The sequence below is a fragment of the Larimichthys crocea genome, chromosome III (genome assembly GCF_000972845.2).
Source record: "Larimichthys crocea isolate SSNF chromosome III, L_crocea_2.0, whole genome shotgun sequence".
Classification (NCBI taxonomy): Eukaryota; Metazoa; Chordata; class Actinopteri; family Sciaenidae; genus Larimichthys; species Larimichthys crocea.
The window spans coordinates 34,224,573-34,243,267 of NC_040013.1; the positions used below are offsets into that span (position 1 = coordinate 34,224,573).

The 18,695-nt window shown below is 39.6% G+C and overlaps 2 protein-coding genes across 10 annotated transcripts; one reads left to right on the top strand and one right to left on the bottom strand.

Moving 5' to 3' along the window:
* The first annotated feature begins 700 nt into the window (after positions 1 to 700).
* LOC104919003 (UDP-glucuronosyltransferase 2A2) lies at positions 701 to 11,730 on the top strand. Of its 5 annotated transcripts, XM_027275234.1 has the most exons (8): positions 701 to 1,755; positions 5,559 to 5,561; positions 6,569 to 7,195; positions 7,371 to 7,519; positions 7,631 to 7,762; positions 8,659 to 8,746; positions 9,525 to 9,744; positions 10,042 to 11,730. In XM_027275234.1, the coding sequence occupies exons 1-8, from the start codon at positions 957 to 959 to the stop codon at positions 10,325 to 10,327; spliced, it is 2,304 nt and encodes a 767-aa protein (XP_027131035.1). In that variant the 5' UTR covers positions 701 to 956; the 3' UTR covers positions 10,328 to 11,730. The 5 variants fall into 5 exon arrangements, with proteins under 5 accessions (XP_027131035.1, XP_019111232.2, XP_019111233.2 ...); XM_019255688.2 differs by lacking the exons at positions 701 to 1,755; positions 5,559 to 5,561 and adding an exon at positions 6,066 to 6,166 and having other exon boundaries at positions 6,419 to 7,195; XM_019255690.2 differs by lacking the exons at positions 701 to 1,755; positions 5,559 to 5,561 and adding an exon at positions 6,089 to 6,166 and having other exon boundaries at positions 6,273 to 7,195.
* zgc:152968 (RNA exonuclease 1 homolog) lies at positions 10,786 to 18,690 on the bottom strand. Of its 5 annotated transcripts, none has more exons than XM_010730907.3 (16): positions 18,389 to 18,674; positions 16,382 to 17,913; positions 16,200 to 16,295; positions 15,615 to 15,873; positions 15,153 to 15,475; positions 14,471 to 14,614; positions 14,276 to 14,390; positions 14,113 to 14,184; positions 13,896 to 14,039; positions 13,636 to 13,749; positions 13,445 to 13,518; positions 13,255 to 13,359; positions 12,607 to 12,722; positions 12,228 to 12,366; positions 11,364 to 11,484; positions 10,786 to 11,107 (listed from the first exon to the last, which is right to left on the bottom strand). In XM_010730907.3, the coding sequence occupies exons 1-16, from the start codon at positions 18,528 to 18,530 to the stop codon at positions 11,019 to 11,021; spliced, it is 3,585 nt and encodes a 1,194-aa protein (XP_010729209.3). In that variant the 5' UTR covers positions 18,531 to 18,674; the 3' UTR covers positions 10,786 to 11,018. The 5 variants fall into 5 exon arrangements, with proteins under 5 accessions (XP_010729209.3, XP_010729211.3, XP_010729208.3 ...); XM_010730909.3 differs by having other exon boundaries at positions 13,896 to 14,036; positions 18,389 to 18,673; XM_010730906.3 differs by having other exon boundaries at positions 10,786 to 11,484; positions 15,615 to 15,870; positions 18,389 to 18,690.
* Between the last annotated feature and the right edge of the window lie 5 nt (positions 18,691 to 18,695).

An 18,695-nucleotide genomic window follows, 5' to 3' on the forward strand; every position in this document is an offset into this window, starting at 1 on the left:
TGAAGTTCAGTCCATTTCCTTGTATTAGTTTACGGGCAGATCTGCCACATCCAATATGGCGACGACGTCGACGTATGATTCAGCGCTTAATGCGGCGTCTATGTTTATATGTCTATGTTGGAAATTACCAAAACGAAACTTGAGCTGCCTGTAGTGGCATAATGGTCCAACAGGGGGCAGAATACCTGTATCAGATCACATACAACAGGTTTTTAAGGCAAGTATTGAACATGTTGATAAGATAGAAGTCTCAAAACCTCATGTAGCAAATATGAAAATATGGTATTATAGGGTTAATATATAAATGTGAAAACAGTTTAGACCTGCTGTTGAATAACCACTGTCATTAGCAGTCATCCTTGGCTATATGTACCAAATGTTCATGTCAACTCATCTAATAGTTGTCAAGACTGCAGTAACAGTACTAAACATAAAATGAGGAATCCACAGCTGGCTTAATTTATGAGGACCATGCATGTTTATACAAAAATGTATGTTTGTTAAGATATTTTAGTTTAGTCTATTTTAAAATATGGCTTTAAAACAGATTTGGGTTTCAATCTTAAAGTCACCATCCTAACATCCAAACAATTTTAAATGGACATCCCCCTCTCACAAAATCCTAGGCGTTACTCCTACACTTGAGTGGTATGTGGGGGAGTTTTCGCACAGGCACCCACATGCACACATAACTTCCTCACATTATGCAATAGTGTACAAGCCCATTGAGCTTCTGTGTTATTCTGTGTCTCTCCACGGCTAAGAACTACAGTCTGGAGCAGGTTTTTACTTTCTCTTTGTGGATTTCTAGTATGGATTGGAGATTATTTTTGTTTTTTATTACTGACTTTTAACTTTACAGCCACTACCTTTTACCTCTAACCACTTGCATGGGCCACGTCCATTATGTAAGATGTCAAAGAGGATCTAAGTCAGAGTTCAACTTTCTTTAGTTAATGATTGGTTTGTGTGAGGTTTTTCTAAGAGCACTTTTTGAAAGGGATCAGATCACGGAAGGACAGACAGCCAACATGAAGCTGGAGCAGCGTCTCTCTATTTGCATCCTGCTGGTACTTTGTTGTACATGGAGTGCAAATGGAGGCAACATCTTGGTGTGGTACTCTGAAGGCAGCCACTGGATTAACATGAAGCCTGTGCTGGAGACACTGATCGACAGGGGTCATAAGGTGACGGTTCTGATCCCAAGCACGTCGATATTCATGAACACCAATGAGCCTTCCCGCTTTGACTACGAACCCTTCAATGTCTCTGTCTCAATGGAGGCTATAGAAAAGTTCATGGAAGAGTACCTTCACTTCTCAATGTACGAGATGGATCACATGAGCTACCTGCAGATTTACATCAAATTCATAGATCTGATGAAGTTCAATCTGCAGAATTCTTTGAAGTATTTGGACGGTGTGCTGAAATCAGAAACTCTCATGAAGAGGTTGAAGGAGGGAAAATATGACCTTCTCCTGGCTGACCCTATCTTCACCGGCAGTGACTTAACAGCAGAGATTTTGGGCATCCCCCTCGTATTCTCCCTGCGCTTTTCCTTAGCCAATCACTGGGAGAGATATTGCGGTCAGGTACCCTCTCCACCTTCCTTTGTCCCTGGTGCTATGAGCAAACTGACTGACAAGATGGACTTCTCAGAGAGAGTGTGGAACTTCCTCTTTTACACACTGCAGGATGTTGTGCTGAATAACGTTTATTGGAAGGATGTGGATAAATATTACTCTGAAGTTAGAGGTGAGCAAATCAGCAACAAGAAGGCCACATAAAGTCCAACAATGATTTATTTCTTTTGGATTATATTCAATGTTTTCATATCCACTCACCTGTAAAACTTGATATTCTAAGTGAATGAAATTTGAAAATAAGCTCTCTTATATAAAGTACTGGAGATACTTTGCATTAGTCATTCATTATTTCTGCACTGACAGGAAAACCCACCAGTGCCTGTGAGATGATGGGCAGAGCAGACATCTGGTTGATGCGAACCTACTGGGATTTTGATTTCCCTCGTCCTTTCCTCCCCAACTTCAAATTTGTTGGTGGGATCCACTGCAGACCTGCTAAACCTTTACCAGAGGTAGGGCTGTCTCCACTATCACAGGCCATTCATCTTTTATTACATCTCTATAGCAGAGAGGACTCCTTGGACACATGTAATTCATTTTTAAAATGTGGCCTATAATAACTTTTATATTTATTTTATTCACCTATTTATATACTGGATTATTAGCCTATATATGTTTATGTTGATAAAAGGTTCATGCATAATTATTGTTATTTTTGTGGTTGTTGTTGATGAGGCTTATATTTTCTATTATACGGTAATTATTTTTCAACACAGAAACATTCAGCTTCAAGATGTCAGGTACCTCATTATTTACTATGATATGACGATGTCTTCGGCAGATGTGTAAGGAGTAGCTGTAGGATCTCAAGCTCAAGGCCTTGTTATTGTGCAAATGTATCCATTCTGCTTCATTAATATCAAACTAGTAGCTTGCATTATTTAGTGACATTACTGATTCTAGTTCATTTCACAACAAAAAACAAACTTCTGTGTTTTGCTGGTCATAATATGTTAGACTGCATCTTTGGAAAAATGTATTTTGGAAATACATTTTGTCAAATGTAGCCTATTATTGCATATTAATGCTTTCAGTTTACTCAATATCATTTTTCTTTTCATTTTTTAATTCTCAAAAATTATTTTGGTGAAAACCTTTAATTATTATGACAAAAATTGGCAGACCCCTGCAGTACCTCTGCGGACCCCCCTAGGGGTCAAGGGTCCCTGGTTGAGACCCCTGCTCTATAGTATTACTGGCTAACACAGTCAAGAGAATACAGCAAGCCATTAAAACACTTAGTCAAGAAAAGAAATTCTTATTCTTCTTGCAGGATATGGAAGAGTTTGTGCAGAGCTCTGGAGATGCTGGCATCGTGGTCTTCACTTTGGGATCATTAATCAAGAACATAACCAGAGAGAAGGGAAACATGATAGCATCAGCCCTCGCTCAGATCCCACAAAAGGTCAGAGGTCAATGGCTATGAGAGTAGTTTGTTACAGTTTTGCATGTTTTAGCCAATGAACTGCCGATTGCTTGTACTTTTACATTTCTGATGGCGATTTCCACAGCATACTAGGCGTCCATTCATTTCAGGGGAAAATCAACTTGCAGGGACTTGAAAGTGGCTCAAAATAGGCATTCCAACATCCATCCAACACTTATTCTCTTATTTTTTTACTTTTTTATTTTTATTTTGTCATTACAAGATCACATGGAAGACATCAAAACTATGAAGTAACAGATCTGGTAAACAAATAAGTCTTAAAAAGCATCATGTTTTTATTATTATTATTATTCAATGTAGACACCTTTTGCTTTGACAGCTTTGCACACTCTTGAAACTCTTGGCTTCTTTTTTTTTCTCTGTGGTCTAACTCATCCCAAACCGTCTCAGCTGAGGACAGGTGAATGTGGAGGCCAGGTTAGCCCATGCAGCACTCCTTTCCCCTTGGTCATGTACAGTACAGTACAGTACAGTACCCCCTTGGTGCTGTAGATATTAATAATATATGTATATTAATTGTGACAGGTCTCTTTCATACCACATTGGCATTCAACGAAAAACCCACACCTCTTTGCAGAGTTGGAAGTTAATCAACTTATGAGAGGAGGTAATAAGGTTATAATGTCTTTAGGATTTTCTGGTTGATTCAGGATGTTGGGATAGGATGTAAAACCAAATTTAAGAAGATTTGTTGAGAGGGGTGAATCTATTTTCCATAATTATTTTGGCATGTGCAGTGAAATGTACTGCTATGCAGTATATTATGGTGTAAAATTAGTACCCTGTAAGTTTTTTACTGTTGTACATTGTAGGTGCTATGGAGATACAATGGAGAAAAACCAGAGACTCTGGGTGCCAACACCAGATTATACAACTGGATCCCTCAGAATGACCTACTGGGTAAGTTAAGCTTTTTTAAAAATAAAAATAAAAAGCCTGCAACAGGACAATAACATGAAGACATTGCAGGAGTGGCTTAGGAACAACTCAATGAATGACCTTGAAGCCAGAGCCTAGACTTAGACCCAATAAACCCGGTCTCAGAGAGACCTGAACACTGATATTCATCGATGGTCCGCATCCAGCCTGACAGAGTTTGAGAGTATTTTTAGAGAGGTTGGCAGACAATCTCCAAATCCATATTTGCAAAGCTTGACAAGTGATACCCAAAAGGCTTGCAGCTGTAATCACTGCCACAGGTGCTTCAACTGACCAAATTTAAGAAATTTGCTAAAGAAAGTCCTGTTTTCATGATGGGTAAAGGAGTTTAGATTTAAGGGGGGAAAATGTATATAAACGAGTTAGGATGAGCCTAAAACAGAACAAAATGGGAAAGAAAGTGAAGGGATCTGAAGACTTTCTGAATTAATATAAACTTTTTTCTTGATCTATCCTACCCTATCAGGTCACCCTAAGACCAGAGCTTTTATCACCCATGGCGGTGCAAATGGGATTTATGAGGCCATTTACCATGGTGTTCCCATGGTGGGCATCCCCTTGTTTGCTGAACAGCCAGACAACATGGTCCATTTAAAGGCAAAGGGAGCAGCAATTATCGTGAACTTGAACTTCATGAAGACTGCGGACCTCAGAGATGCAATCAATGCTGTGATCAATAATAAATTGTAAGTTGTCTTACCTGTCTGTTCTAGGGTATTAAAAAGGTCATTTTCACTTTTGAAAGAGTGCCAAAATACCAGGAAAATAACGATATATAAAAAATAAAAATACACAACACATTAATCCACATTTTAACCCATTTATCCATTTTCATAGGTATAAGGAGAATGCCATGCGGCTGTCTAGTATTCACCATGACAGACCAATGAATCCTCGGGATGAGGCAATATTTTGGATCGAGTTCACCATGAGAAACAAAGGAGCCGAACACCTGAGAGTCCAGGCCCATGAGCTCACCTGGTACCAGTATCACTGCCTAGATGTCTTGATCTTCCTCCTTACAATCATTCTGCTCCTCATAATCATCTTCATCAAGACCTGCAGTTTCTGCTTCAGGAGGTGCTGTGGCAGAAAGGAAAAGACAAAACGAAAGGCTGAATAACTGTTGAATAAACTGTACAAACCAACAGTTCACTGGTTGTCCTGCTGATGTAAAGCACGTAATGCCATAGCTACAATGCCCTGGATTGGAATTTATTCTTTTGGACGAGATCTACTCACTATTTGAAACAACTAAGTATAAAGGAAATTTTAAGTTTACGTTTCACACTGTCTGTGTCTTGTGAAAAAGTAGTCATCTGCATAATAAAGAGTAGCAGAGTAACTAACTTACTTGTATTTCTTCTTTCCTGTTTATTCTTTGTGCATGTGGAGATGGATTCTAACAAATAACTATCATACTGTATATGAGATGGACTTTTGTGCTCAACAATTAGAATTGATTCCAAAAAGTTGACATTACCTATTCGCAATCCAAGAAGCTTGTATCTGAGGGATGTCTGGAGATGGTCAACAGTTACTTTGAGCAGTTTAAAAATGTAGACAATGATCTGATCATGTAAGCAGTACATTAAACATTTTGAATCATTTGGGATGTTTTTTAACCATAAAACTACAGTATATTCACATTTATTCTTGCCTCTTTTCCCAAAGTGGTGATTATTTCTTTCTGACAGACATGTATGCCTGTATGTAACCCCACATTAACAGTGGAAAAGGAACACCTCATTACCAAGTACTACGCAGCTTAAGTGTGCCCTCTAGTGATGTGACAGTAGAATCAAACTGTCTTTTCAGGGAATTGGGGTATAGCTGGAGGTTGATGTTATGGTCTCTGTTGTTGCAACAAACAACAACACAAACAGGTTTCTCTGGGTGCTGGATAGACTAGTTGCTCTCAGTCAGCTTTTTGTCAGAAAAAAATATAGTCCTTGTTTAAAGTCTTGCACAAGCAATCACATGCACACACACAACTTCCCCAGATTACACAATTGCAACCATTTGTGTGCACATGCACAAGCGTTATAAGAAACAGTGTGAAATGTACGTCAGTCAGTTCGTCAGATGTCTTTTTCACTGACTCCTGGCTGAACTCTGCTTTCACAACTACCCGGTGACATAAAATCATTTTTGTTATTCTACACCATCTCCAGAATTTATCTAACAACTTCTGTTGGGTTTAATACATTTAATTAGATGCCATGAATACTTCTTCACAGGTATACCTCCTCTGAGGACAAGTGTGTGAACTTGAACTTTACATTCCCTACCTTTCACCTCCAACCATCTGCTTGCACAAGACAGCACAAAGATGACCTATGAGCCAGAGTTTACCCGTTGTTTGTTAATAATTATTTTTCTACAGGAGCAGTATAGAGATCAGATCCCAGCAGGACAAACCACTGGTAAACAGCCAACATGAAGCTGGAGCAGCGTCTCTCTGTTTGTGTCCTGCTGATACTTTGTTGTACATGGAGTGCAAATGGAGGAAACATTCTTGTGTGGTACACTGAAGGCAGCCACTGGATTAACATGAAGCCTGTGCTGGAGACACTGATCGACAGGGGTCATAAGGTGACGGTTCTGATCCCAAGCACGTCGATGTTCATGAACACCAATGAGCCTTCCCGCTTTGACTACGAACCCTTCAATGTCTCTGTCTCAATGGAGGCTATAGAAAAGTTCATGGAAGAGTACCTTCACTTCTCAATGTACGAGATGGATCACATGAGCTACCTGCAGATTTACTTCAAATACATGGATATGATGAGGAATGACATGCAGTATTCTTTGAAGTATTTGGACGGTGTGCTGAAATCAGAAACTCTCATGAAGAGGTTGAAGGAGGGAAAATATGACCTTCTCCTGGCTGACCCCATTTACCCTGGTAGTGACTTAACAGCAGAGATTTTGGGCATCCCCCTCGTATTCTCCCTGCGCTTTTCTCTAGTCCATAACTGGGAGAGATATTGCGGTCAGTTACCGGCTCCACCTTCCTTTGTCCCTGGTGCTATGAGCAAACTGACTGACAAGATGGACTTCTCAGAGAGAGTGTGGAACTTCCTCTTTTACGCACTGCAGGATGTTGCGATATATGATGTTTTTTGGAAGGAACTGGATAAATATTACTCTGAAGTCAAAGGTGAGCAAAGTCCAATGATTTATTTGCTTTAGATTTGAAATTGCAATGATTTTATATCCAATCACTTTCTCAACAACTTGATATTCTAAGTGAGTGAAATTTGAAAATAAGCTCTCTTATATGAAGTACTGGGGATATTTTGCAACAGTCATCAATTATTTTTGCATTGTGACAGGAAAACCCACCAGTGCCTGTGAGATGATGGGCAGAGCAGACATCTGGTTGATGCGAACCTACTGGGATTTTGATTTCCCTCGTCCTTTCCTCCCCAACTTCAAATTTGTTGGTGGGATCCACTGCAGACCTGCTAAACCTTTACCAGAGGTAGGGCTGTCTCCACTATTATTACATCTCTATAGTATTACTGACTAACAGTCAAGAGAATAAGCCATTAAAACGCCTAGTCAGGAAAATACATTCTTATTCTTCTTGCAGGATATGGAAGAGTTTGTGCAGAGTTCTGGAGATGCTGGCATCGTGGTCTTCACTTTGGGATCATTCATCGGGAACATAACCATTGAAAAGGGAAACATGATAGCCTCAGCCCTCGCTCAGATCCCACAAAAGGTCAAAGGACTTTTAAAAACTCAAAAAAACTTCTAAAAACTTTCAATTCAATGTTATTTATATAGCGCAAAATCCTAACAGAGGTTTAACTCAGGACACATATACATAATGTATCATGATATACAGCAGGTCTCCATAGTGTTTAGAATATTATTCACAGACAGCCCCACCATAACCAAGCACTTAGTGGCATCGCCAAGTAAAAACTTCCTTTAAGAGGCAGAAACCTCATGGTAGGTGGCCATCTGACGTGACCTATTAAGCTTATGATAAGGTAGGAGTTCAGCAGTCACATGTGATTTGCTGTTAATGGTTATGAAGTTACATAATGGTGCAATGGTTAGCACTGTCGCCTCACAGCAAGAAGGTTCCTGGTTGGAGCCTTTCTGTATGGAGTTTGCATGTTCTCCCCCATGTCTGCGTGGGTTCTCTCTCCAGCTTCCTCCCACAGTCCAAAGACATGCACTTAACGGGTTAATTGGTGACTCTAAATTGCCCGTAGGTGTAAATAGTTGTTTGTCTCTATGTGCCCTGTGATAAGCAGGCACTTAGGGTGTACCCCACCTCCCGCTCAAAGACAGCTGGGATAGGATCCAGCCCCATCATGACCATGATGAGGATAAGTGGTTTGAGATAATGGATGGATGATGATGTTGCCATAATTTATTTTTGAAAATCCCATCCCCACAAATCATATTTGATAGATTTTGTATACACACCTAACTTCAAAAAGGTAATTATGAAAGATTGATTATTTTCCAAATACAAGTAATAAAGTTATTATGCAAAATACAATTCTTTTTTTATAATTTTAGTCAATCATTAAATGTACTGCTATGTATTATATTGTGACATAGAAGTAGCACTCTCGAATCAAAAGGTATTGTTGTTTGTAGGTACTGTGGAAATACAGTGGAGAAAAACCAAAGACTCTGGGTGCCAACACCAGAATATATGATTGGATCCCTCAGAACGACCTACTGGGTAAGTTAGTCTTTTAGAAAACTTACTGATGGCCTTTGACAGTAATCGTCAAGACTTGTGCTGTAAATGAATCTATGTATCCTTTTATTTTTTCATTATTTCATTTTGACAAAAATCTAAAAGGGGACATATGAAAGAAAACACAGCAGCAATGCAACACGTACTGAGATCTTTTGAACTCTATCCAGTTTTTATCTTGTCCATGAGTTACTGTAAAAACATGGCAGTTCAACTTGAGGCAAGGATATCAGTGACTTTGACATGGTTTCTTTTACACCACATGGATGGCCGGGTGTGTTTGCGTCACTTACCTAAAGAACACTAGCACTAGGATGCACTACGGGAAGAAGGAAACTTAACAAAAACAACTTTTTGGATTATTTACTCATCAATGTTTGTTGACTGTCTGAAGCATTTTCTTCATTTAGTTTATGCATTACATTTTAGGACAATCAACAGCACACTCAAAATTCAGCGGTTGTTTAATGAACATGCTAACTACTTTAGTGCAGTTTTTTGTCACTTTTTTAATACATACTGATAGATAGTATGTTATCAGGAGCATTTCAGCAGAAATACTTAAAGCAGGGCCTTGTGTGTATGATTGTCACTTTCTGCATTTCTAAAATGTCTCTGGGATTTGATCTAGCCAGCTTCCACTTTCAAGCGTCTGCCAATGTTCAGTATATGTTTACAGTAGTCATGTCATAGACAGTGAAAAAATGTGCTTTAACACTGGAAGTAATGTATGTTTCATTTATTGTTCTGGTACCCTCAGGTCACCCCAAGACCAGAGCTTTTGTCACTCATGGCGGCACAAATGGGATTTATGAGGCCATTTATCATGGTGTTCCCATAGTGGGTATCCCCATGTTTGCTGACCAGCCTGACAACATGGTCCATATGAAGGCAAAGGGAGCAGCAATTATCATGAACTTGAACTTCATGAAGACTGAGGACCTCAGAGATGCAATCAGTGCTGTCATCAATGAAAAATCGTATGTTCTCTTATCTGCTTTTGTATTTTCTCACTGTGCTGGCTTCATTTAGAATGCACATTAATAATAATACTGAAACAATATTGAAGGTGAGGAGCCATATTCTAATGCATTATGACATTCAATTACCACCATAGAGTTTTTAGGTCACAAACAGAAAGCATTCGATAGCCTTCCAACAAAAATAACCCTTTTTTCCCCTTTTTATCCCCATTGTTGATGAAGCAAACATAATATAAAAAATTAAAATACAAAACACATGAATCCACATTTTAACCCATTTATCCATTTTCATAGGTATAAGGAGAATGCCATGCGGCTGTCTAGTATTCACCATGACAGACCAATGAATCCTCGGGATGAGGCAATATTCTGGATCGAGTTCACCATGAGAAACAAAGGAGCCGAACACCTGAGGGTCCAGGCCCATGAGCTCACCTGGTACCAGTATCACAGCCTAGATGTCCTGATCTTCCTCCTTACAATTGTTCTGCTCCTCATAATCATCTTCATCAAGACCTGCAGTTTCTGCTTCAGAAGGTGCTGTGGCAGAAAGGGAGTGGCAAAGCGAAAGGCTGAATAACTGTTGAATAAACTGCACAATCCAACAGTTCACCAAGCCCTGTTGGTCTAAACGTAAGCATGTAACGCAACCACAATGCCCTGGATCGAGTTTTGTGCCATGGGATGACTAATTATCACTACTTTGATATAAACTACCTTGGACAAAAATGTTAAGACATTTCCAAAATAACATCCATTGTGGGATTAAATAGTTCAATAAAAATTGAACCTGTCTCGTTACTATAAAATCAGGTTCAGTCAGCCTAGACTACACAGACACCAATATCATGCATTTACTTTCCATAGATGTGTATACGTGCTCGCTTCCTCATGCGTCATTAATAATTATTTCAACAGCTCACAGGTGTGCACTCATTTGCATAAATGCACCTGAGGCCAATTTGGCAATGAAAAGCTGAATGGTAATTCGATTATGTAAGTTTGGGGGTGGAAACAAAAACACACACACAAAAGGAATTTAATTCCGTGCCTTTACTTTGTTAATATGAATGACACCCCAACCCTGCAAGTATTCTTGCACATAAACAACAGTAGAATTACCAATATTTATACAGACATGGGCTGCAAATCAACAATTTTAACTGAAAAATAAACAGCCCTTCCATGTTATCATAACAGAGCCAAAAGAGCTTTACACAGAAATGTGACATTCATATCTGCATTAGTATAATTGTGTGGGTGTGTATGTATCATTTTTTCATTTTTCCATCTTCTTTGACCCTCCATAACATAAGCTCCATGCAGGCAGCAGCGTCTTCGGCAGTGTCGTGGCCACAAACTGGGAGAAACATTGATACGGTACATTTAAACAAATGTACACACTGACAAAACATGTATTAGCTAGAAATCAGTTACATGGTTGCAATTACATAATGCATGGCAGGTTTCACTTCTAATTTTGTAGCCTGATTATGATCCATTCATTTATTTGAATTTAGGTTTTGATTCAGATGTATAGTGGGGTTTAAAACAGACTGGATATATAAATAAAAGAGACACTTGTATGGTGGTTGTAGTTTTCCATGATGACCCACCACTCTCTTGGATGATCCTCCTTAAGTATTCAGCAGTGAGGTTGTTGAGGGTCAGCTTGTGAGGGGGCCCCAGACGGTGGGGGAAGACCACTGATGTGTCCACCACTGACCTATGGAGCAACTACAGTAAAGAGGAAGATACCTGAAGCTCTTTTTACTGGGGGTAGCCTCTCTGCTTAAGTAAAAATTATAATTAATGGAAAAAATAAAAAAAAATAAAAAAATAAACTCCACTGGCATGGCACAACTGTAAGTGTAGGGCCCAAAATGACTAATCTTATCTTAAGTGTGTGTCCCACTTTTGATTCACTGTAAAGATCAAACTTGTGTAATTCTTTAAATAAACATTAAAAACCAGTTGAAAACACTTACGTAAGACTTCCTGCTGATATATGCAACTGTATGTATGATATGTCATGACTTCTTGACATATTACATAGTATTGCCCCTTTTCAAAGCTCTTAATTTTGTTATGTTCCTTCAAAAGCTCCAACTTGCCATGTCAGCTGTGGCCAAGAGAGGCTGGTCTTCAACCTTCTATAACCCAGTTTTAGCAGCATTTATAATTGTGACTTTCACGAGTCTTGTGAGGCATTTACATGTCAACATAAACACCATCTACATATCAGATTATTATTAAAATGAATAAGTTAAAACATGAACTATGCACAAAGATACTTCTGAAATAACAAATTGGTTCTTTTTGCAGGGAAATTCAGGTAAACTTTCAAGTGACTATTCGACAAACCTTTATCTATGCACACATGCTTGCAGCTCGGTTTGGAAAATCCTGGGTTTGTTTATAGTCACAGGTTAGCCAGGATGGCAACTGACATAGGTTGTGAAAAAGCTTATTATAGTCACCTTTAGGGCACAGAGATCTGTTTCCAGGCCGTGTCCAATCAGAATGGTGTCAGCACTAATGAAGCTCATTAAGGTCTCCTGCACCTCTCTCAGGGAGGTGTGGTTACCCCTCACATCTTCTTCACTGATGCCTGAAAACCTTGACAAGCAAAGTGTCACATGTGCTATCAACAGAGCAGTAGTAATAATGGATATTATCTGTTATGAAAGGCATTGTTCCATTACAATATTAGTAGAAAGACAATTTGCTTGAACTATATATTCTTCATCTCTTTTCACCAGAGATGGGACAGAGCTGAAGTATGTCTTTAAAACGTGCCTGGATCTTTGGGGAGAAAAACAAACAAACAACAAAAAAAAAAGTCAAGCATCTAATTACCTGGTGTTATAGTCGATGACCTCATTATCCGGTGTGACAAAGGTGTCATAGACAACTTGCAGACTAGAGTTGACCAACGTCACTCTGGACAACTCCAGACCATGAATGGTATAACACTATGAAGACAAAACTTAAGTTTTCACATGTAATCAAGGCCACTCCATACACAGGTTTACTTATTGTAAATGTGATTAAATAGAGTTTAAATTAATGGTCATAATTACTTATTTGGTGTACTACAGATTAATTTAATTGTATAATTTTTATCTATACTGTAGTTCTATTTCTTAGTTCTATAAAATTAACACATCTCGTCTCTCTTTACATGTTTAATTACTTCTTTGCACGTGTCAAACTTCTTCATTTAAGGTTTAATTTAAATGCAGATTTACCTAATGTATGTTTACTGTAGTATAGGTAAATTAATAGGTATAGGTGTGTTTACTGCATCTCATGCTGCTACTGGATGCTTGAATTTCCCTCAGGATCAAAAAAGTATCTATTCCTCTACATTGAAGAAAGCAGAAAATCTAGAAGTAATCATTTTAGAATAAATAAAATAAGGTGTTGAATAATGTATTATGTAATTTAACTAAATTAATTACAAGAAAAAACAAACAAACAAACAAACAAAAAAAAACATCTCACCATTTCACAACCCAAAGAGTAGACCCCAGGACAGCTCGTATCTGAGGGATGTCTGGGGACGGTCGAGAGAAACCCATCCAGGCTGAGGGAATCATGGACATGCAACTGGTGGAGGAAAAAAACAAACATTAATGTACCTGCTGACAAACTGAGGTCATGTTAAGGAATAATCTCACTCCATGTCTCCTACCTTAAACACCTGACATCCAGGTGCACCCATTACTGCCTCACAGCAACTGTAGCGGGTCTCCACTCCACCTGGCACTAAACAGAAAAATGTATACCATGATCTGATGCCATAAGCTGTAGAGTAAACGATCTGAAGCATATGCAAGGTTTTTTAGAGCATAAAACATAAATATACACATATTGTAAACTCACCTTTACTTCTAACTCCTTTCCCATAGTGGTAATTACACTCCTCCTTCCGGGTGTGTTTGCCTGTTTGGCTCACAGAGTATGTAGCCCCACATCGACAACAGATCCTCTTGAGGGCTTTAATTAAAAAAAAAAAAAAAAAACAAGAAAGTGAAAATATGTAGAGAAAAGAAACCCTCACTGCAAGTAGAGCACAGATCAAGTGAAGTGTGCCCTCTAGTGATATAATATGAGAACAGCATCATACAGATATTTTAACTTACGGTCTGTGTTGCTTTTCTTATTGTCCTCAAACAGAATAGCAGAACCAGGTTTCTCTGGATGCTGGACAGGGTAGTTGCTCTCAATCAGCCTTTCCTCAGTCAAAATATAGTCCTTCAGACTGTCATACAATGCCATATCATCTGCTGGAAAGATTAATTTACTGAGAAGCTGTCAAAATATTTGAATGAAATGCATTGAAAGGAGACTTATCCTCACCATTTCCTTTTAACTTCTTCAGGTTAAGTGGAATGTTGCCTTTGAATCTTTGACTGTTGACTTCATTTTCATCTGCACCAGAAACATATGAATGATTACATAGAACCAGCTTATGTCTTAATGTCAGCATCATTCACGCATTTCGTGAACACTTTGGTTTGACCTTTAGCAGTAACAGCACTTTGGTTCTTCAGCCTCTTCAGTGCATTCACTGCAATGCTCAGATATTTGAGTTTGTTCACACTGCGGTTATACACAGTCTTCTCCTCAGCAAGTGCCTGTCAACAATAACAGAGTGAAATCAATTAAATATCTGGACTGTGGCTAGTGAGGATGAATTTAAGTGGCACAAGCTCACCTTCTCAAAGGCATCATTAACATTGGTTGTTGTTTTGAGGAACTCCTCTGTGAACATGTTGACATAACGCTGTCGGATGTCATGAGGCACTTTGTCCTTGGCGGTCTCGCACTGCTGCTTCAATTTACGTTTAGTAGGCATCGGCTAAAAACAAAACAATAAATTATTAAAAAGATGTCATAATATGCTTTGCTTTTTTCCCCCCCTTGTGCCTGAATTTTAAACAACTTTTCTTTATACATGGAAAAAGGTCTGAAAGGGTACACCAAAGGGAGTTACTGGAAAAGTATTGGTTATCAACAAGAACCAGTACAAAGCTTAGAAATAAGCACGGCAGCTGTTTTGTTGTTAGCTGCAAAGAGCAGCACCAAGTCTTCCATCACCCGAGGAAGAGAAGACCTAGTGCAGTCACGTTATTTTTCAGTAGGAGTGTTATGTCTCCACAACAACTGGAAAACTGTTGTAACAAAATACCTTCTGTCCATGACCAAACTTCAGACTCTTGCCATGTTTTGTCATTTGAGAGTAGTACTCTTTCTCCCCATGTTGCTTTTTGTTTAACTTTACATTCCAGTAGTAGCTAAACTTTGTTAATCCTTTAAACTACACAAGTTCCCTTTTCATACAAGTTTAGTTCACATCTGAATATTTGCACAACAAAAGGTTGCTTATTACGTCTCACCTTCACAGCAGCTTGAGGAGGAGTGGGAGCGGCTGGAATTGAATGTGCCGATCCAAGGGCAGAGGTCAGTGAAGGTTTACGTGCCAGTGCAGGGATGAGCACAGGTGCTGTTGTGCGATATCTGTGCAGAGGATTTACTACAGGTGGATGGTACATTTGTTTTACAGCGACACAGCTCGTCTGCACTTGGCTGATTGGGGTTAGCACTGAAGTAACTGGGCTGGAACTAACAGGCAATGGGAAAGCACCCTCTGGGAGGATCAAGTGCAAGTTGTTGCCCACTCCGATCACGGCAGTTCCCAAAGGTATGTAGTTCATGTAAGCTGTAAAACATAACACAAATGCACACACTTGCCTTGTTTTTTTTTCACATTTTATCTTACTTTTGTATTAGACACTATTTGACGTTTGATTTCAATGACAAAAGAAAATCTGGTCCACTACAGCCAACAAGCTGCTTACCATTTTGCACAAGAGCAGGCTGCAAACTTTCAGTGGTTTGAGCTGAAGGAAAAGGTGCACTCTGGGTCTCCGGTCTCCTCTGACAGCCTGTGGAAACAAAAGCCTGACCACCTTTAACTGAAGCAGTCAGCATGGAGGCTTTCTCCTGCACCTGCTGGAACTTGGTGGTGATGGAGGGCTGGGAGGCGAATCCTGACACCGCAGGCCCACGTAGGGGAACCAGTACCTGAGGCTGAGGCCTGCTCTTGGCCACTGGCTGCTAAATGGAGCAGATAAGTAAAAAAACAAATGTGCTCAAAACTATCATTTAGGCTTGACTCAGAAAATTGTTTGAAATATTCATCTTGTATTTATGCATTTTATGCATCTATATTAACAGTATACTGTAACATTAGCAAATTATTTATGTTATTTGAATGCATAAAGCCATTTCTTACATGCACATGTTAACAGTTGCAGTGTGAAAAAAAATGTGTTCTTCTATACTAGATAAACTTTTAAAAATGATTAAAAAGATGGCATTTCCCAGTCACCCCAATAGAAGAAGACTTAAGATTAGTCATGTCCTGTGTATGTAGCATGTACCTCTGTGTGTTTGGCTTCATGAGCCACCCTCTTCTTTCCTGGCAATACTTGTGGTTTCACGTTAAACTCCAACTTCTCTGCATCTGTAGCTCCAACCTAAAAATGACAAAGTGAAGGGGAGAGATCTTTACACTGAGTGAAAAGTCTTGATCTTGAATCCAAAGTATGTACAGCATACTCACAGTCACATCAGGCTGCTCATCAGTTCCTTTATCCTCATTGTTTGCCTCCATGAAGATCCTGTAGCATTCCTCCATTGGGTCACTGTCAGACAGCTCTATTTCCGAATAATTGAGCTCACCTTCATCATCAGAACTTGAATCAATTATTATTGCTGCCTCATCTTTCTCTTCCCCCAAAAGCTGCTCAGTTGACAGAGATGATGATGATTCAGCTCTGTTTGTCAAACTTGATGAAGACGAGTTGTGCTGTGCACGACCTTGGCTTCTGCCTGAAACTGGTTCTGGTGGCTCCAGGCAGCTTCCAGGTGGAGCACGGTGAACAACAGCTTTTTCCTGAGTCTGACCTGGAATTTTGCTTGATGTTTTCTGGCTGCGTGGCGGTACACATCTTGTGGAAGACAACTGATTACTAACTCTATTCTGAGCTGGTGGCTCAGTTGTCTGGGCTTGCTCAGTGTACGGCCTGCATGGCGAGTCCGTGTTAACAGCTGGAGCTTTATAAAAAAGTGAATTCTTCGGTGGAAAGTTATATGGTTGCAGTGGATTCATGTTCTCAACACTACAGGGCAGCTCACCCTGCGGCAATTCAACCTGAAACGCTTTTTCTTCCTTTTCCACCACCAGATTGTTAAAGTTGTGCTCTTGCTGGTCTGTGGTGGCAGGAGGACTTGCAGGTTCAGGACTTTTCTCAGCCACAGTTTCAGCAGCCTGAAAGGGAGTGATTTTCAGGGTTTGTCTTCCCAGGTCTTCAAAACCTGAAGATGGACCTTGATTGTTTTCTGCAGTGCAATTACTATCAACACTATTTTCTTCTACAGTTGAGGCAGGTTGAGATGCGACCTTGCACACCTCCACATTTGCAAGGCACAGGGGTGAAGTATCAAGTACAATAGTTTGGACCTCTCTCAATTCTTCTACTTTATCCTGGCGGGATTTTCCAGCAACAGGAGCAATCGGTTTCTGAACTCTGCCTCGCTTTTTGTCCGGCAACGGAGGAACGTCTATAATCAGGACATCGTCTTCATTAGAGTCATCAAGTGGCTCCGACAATGGCTGAGTCTGACAGTTAACTGGCTTATTTTTATCACAAGATACAGAGTTTCTTGCTCTTTTCAAACCTTGTCCATTTTTCACTTTTTGCTCTTTACCTGATGAGCTGTAAGACCGCAAGTCAGCAGAAAAGTTGGACAGCGGGTCATACTCCAAGTCAGTCCTTGGTTTTGAGTTGTCAACCACGTACTTCCTTTCTCTGGAGTATGTTTTAGTAGAGTTTGTGCCAGACAGTCTGTGCGAACATCTTTCTACAGTTTTACCTGCAGTCTCCGACTTGGAAACTGGTAAATTAGATGCAGCGTTTCTGCTGTCCGCCTGTACAGTCTGGTAATGTGATAGTCGCCTTTGCTCCTGCTCCACCTCGTGTCGTACGGTTTCAATCTCCTTGTTGATTCGCTCCAGCTCCTGGAGGCAGACAGCTTTGGTCACATCATTCACTGGTGCTCCACAGTCAGTAAACGGATTGTCATCTTGGACTCCTGTTTAAAAAAAAAAAAAAAGTGAAATAGGACTAACTATTAGTGAAATAGTGGAAAAGAATACAGGGTGAGACTGGGTTAAATATAGCATAGGGACCTGTGGCTGGATGCAGGAGCAAATCTCTTTATATTTCTATGATTTGTTTGTGTTTTAGTGTACTTTTACGTTTTAAAACTAGCTTATTATTAAAGATATTTGGTATTTGTCTGGAAAAGGACTAAAATTGACAGTATTTGATTTTCCTTAGCAGCCTTGACCATAACCAACCCATTATTGTGCTTAATTTTAATACATTTACAAAAGGAGAGGACACGGGGTGACTAAATTAAATTATTTGAATGTAAAAACATGCAAGATAGTCAAGCATTAAAAAGTTGCTTCATCTTTAACTAGTTTAATTTAAGTTTTATCATCTTTAACCCACTTTACTATTAAATATACATGCATTTAAAAACGTACAGTAAAAACACTGACCTGCAAAGTCAACTATCGATGAGGCACCAAACATATCCCGCACTTCTGAGGCATGTTTGTACAAACAGTGAGGCCGCTCACAGAGCCCACGTTTGACGAAAGGACAGTGTATATCAGCAAAAAGACCAGACGAGGAAAACATGAGCAAAAAACAAACTTCAGCACGTTTCACGACGCGCGAAAGAAAACCCCCAAAAACAAACAACCCGTTTTTGGGATGAGCTAATTAATTATCTCAACAAGGTGAGGCTCCAACTGAGCGTCCGTTCAGGTCAAGCTCGCCTTTATAGGCTCTGTTCATGCCGAG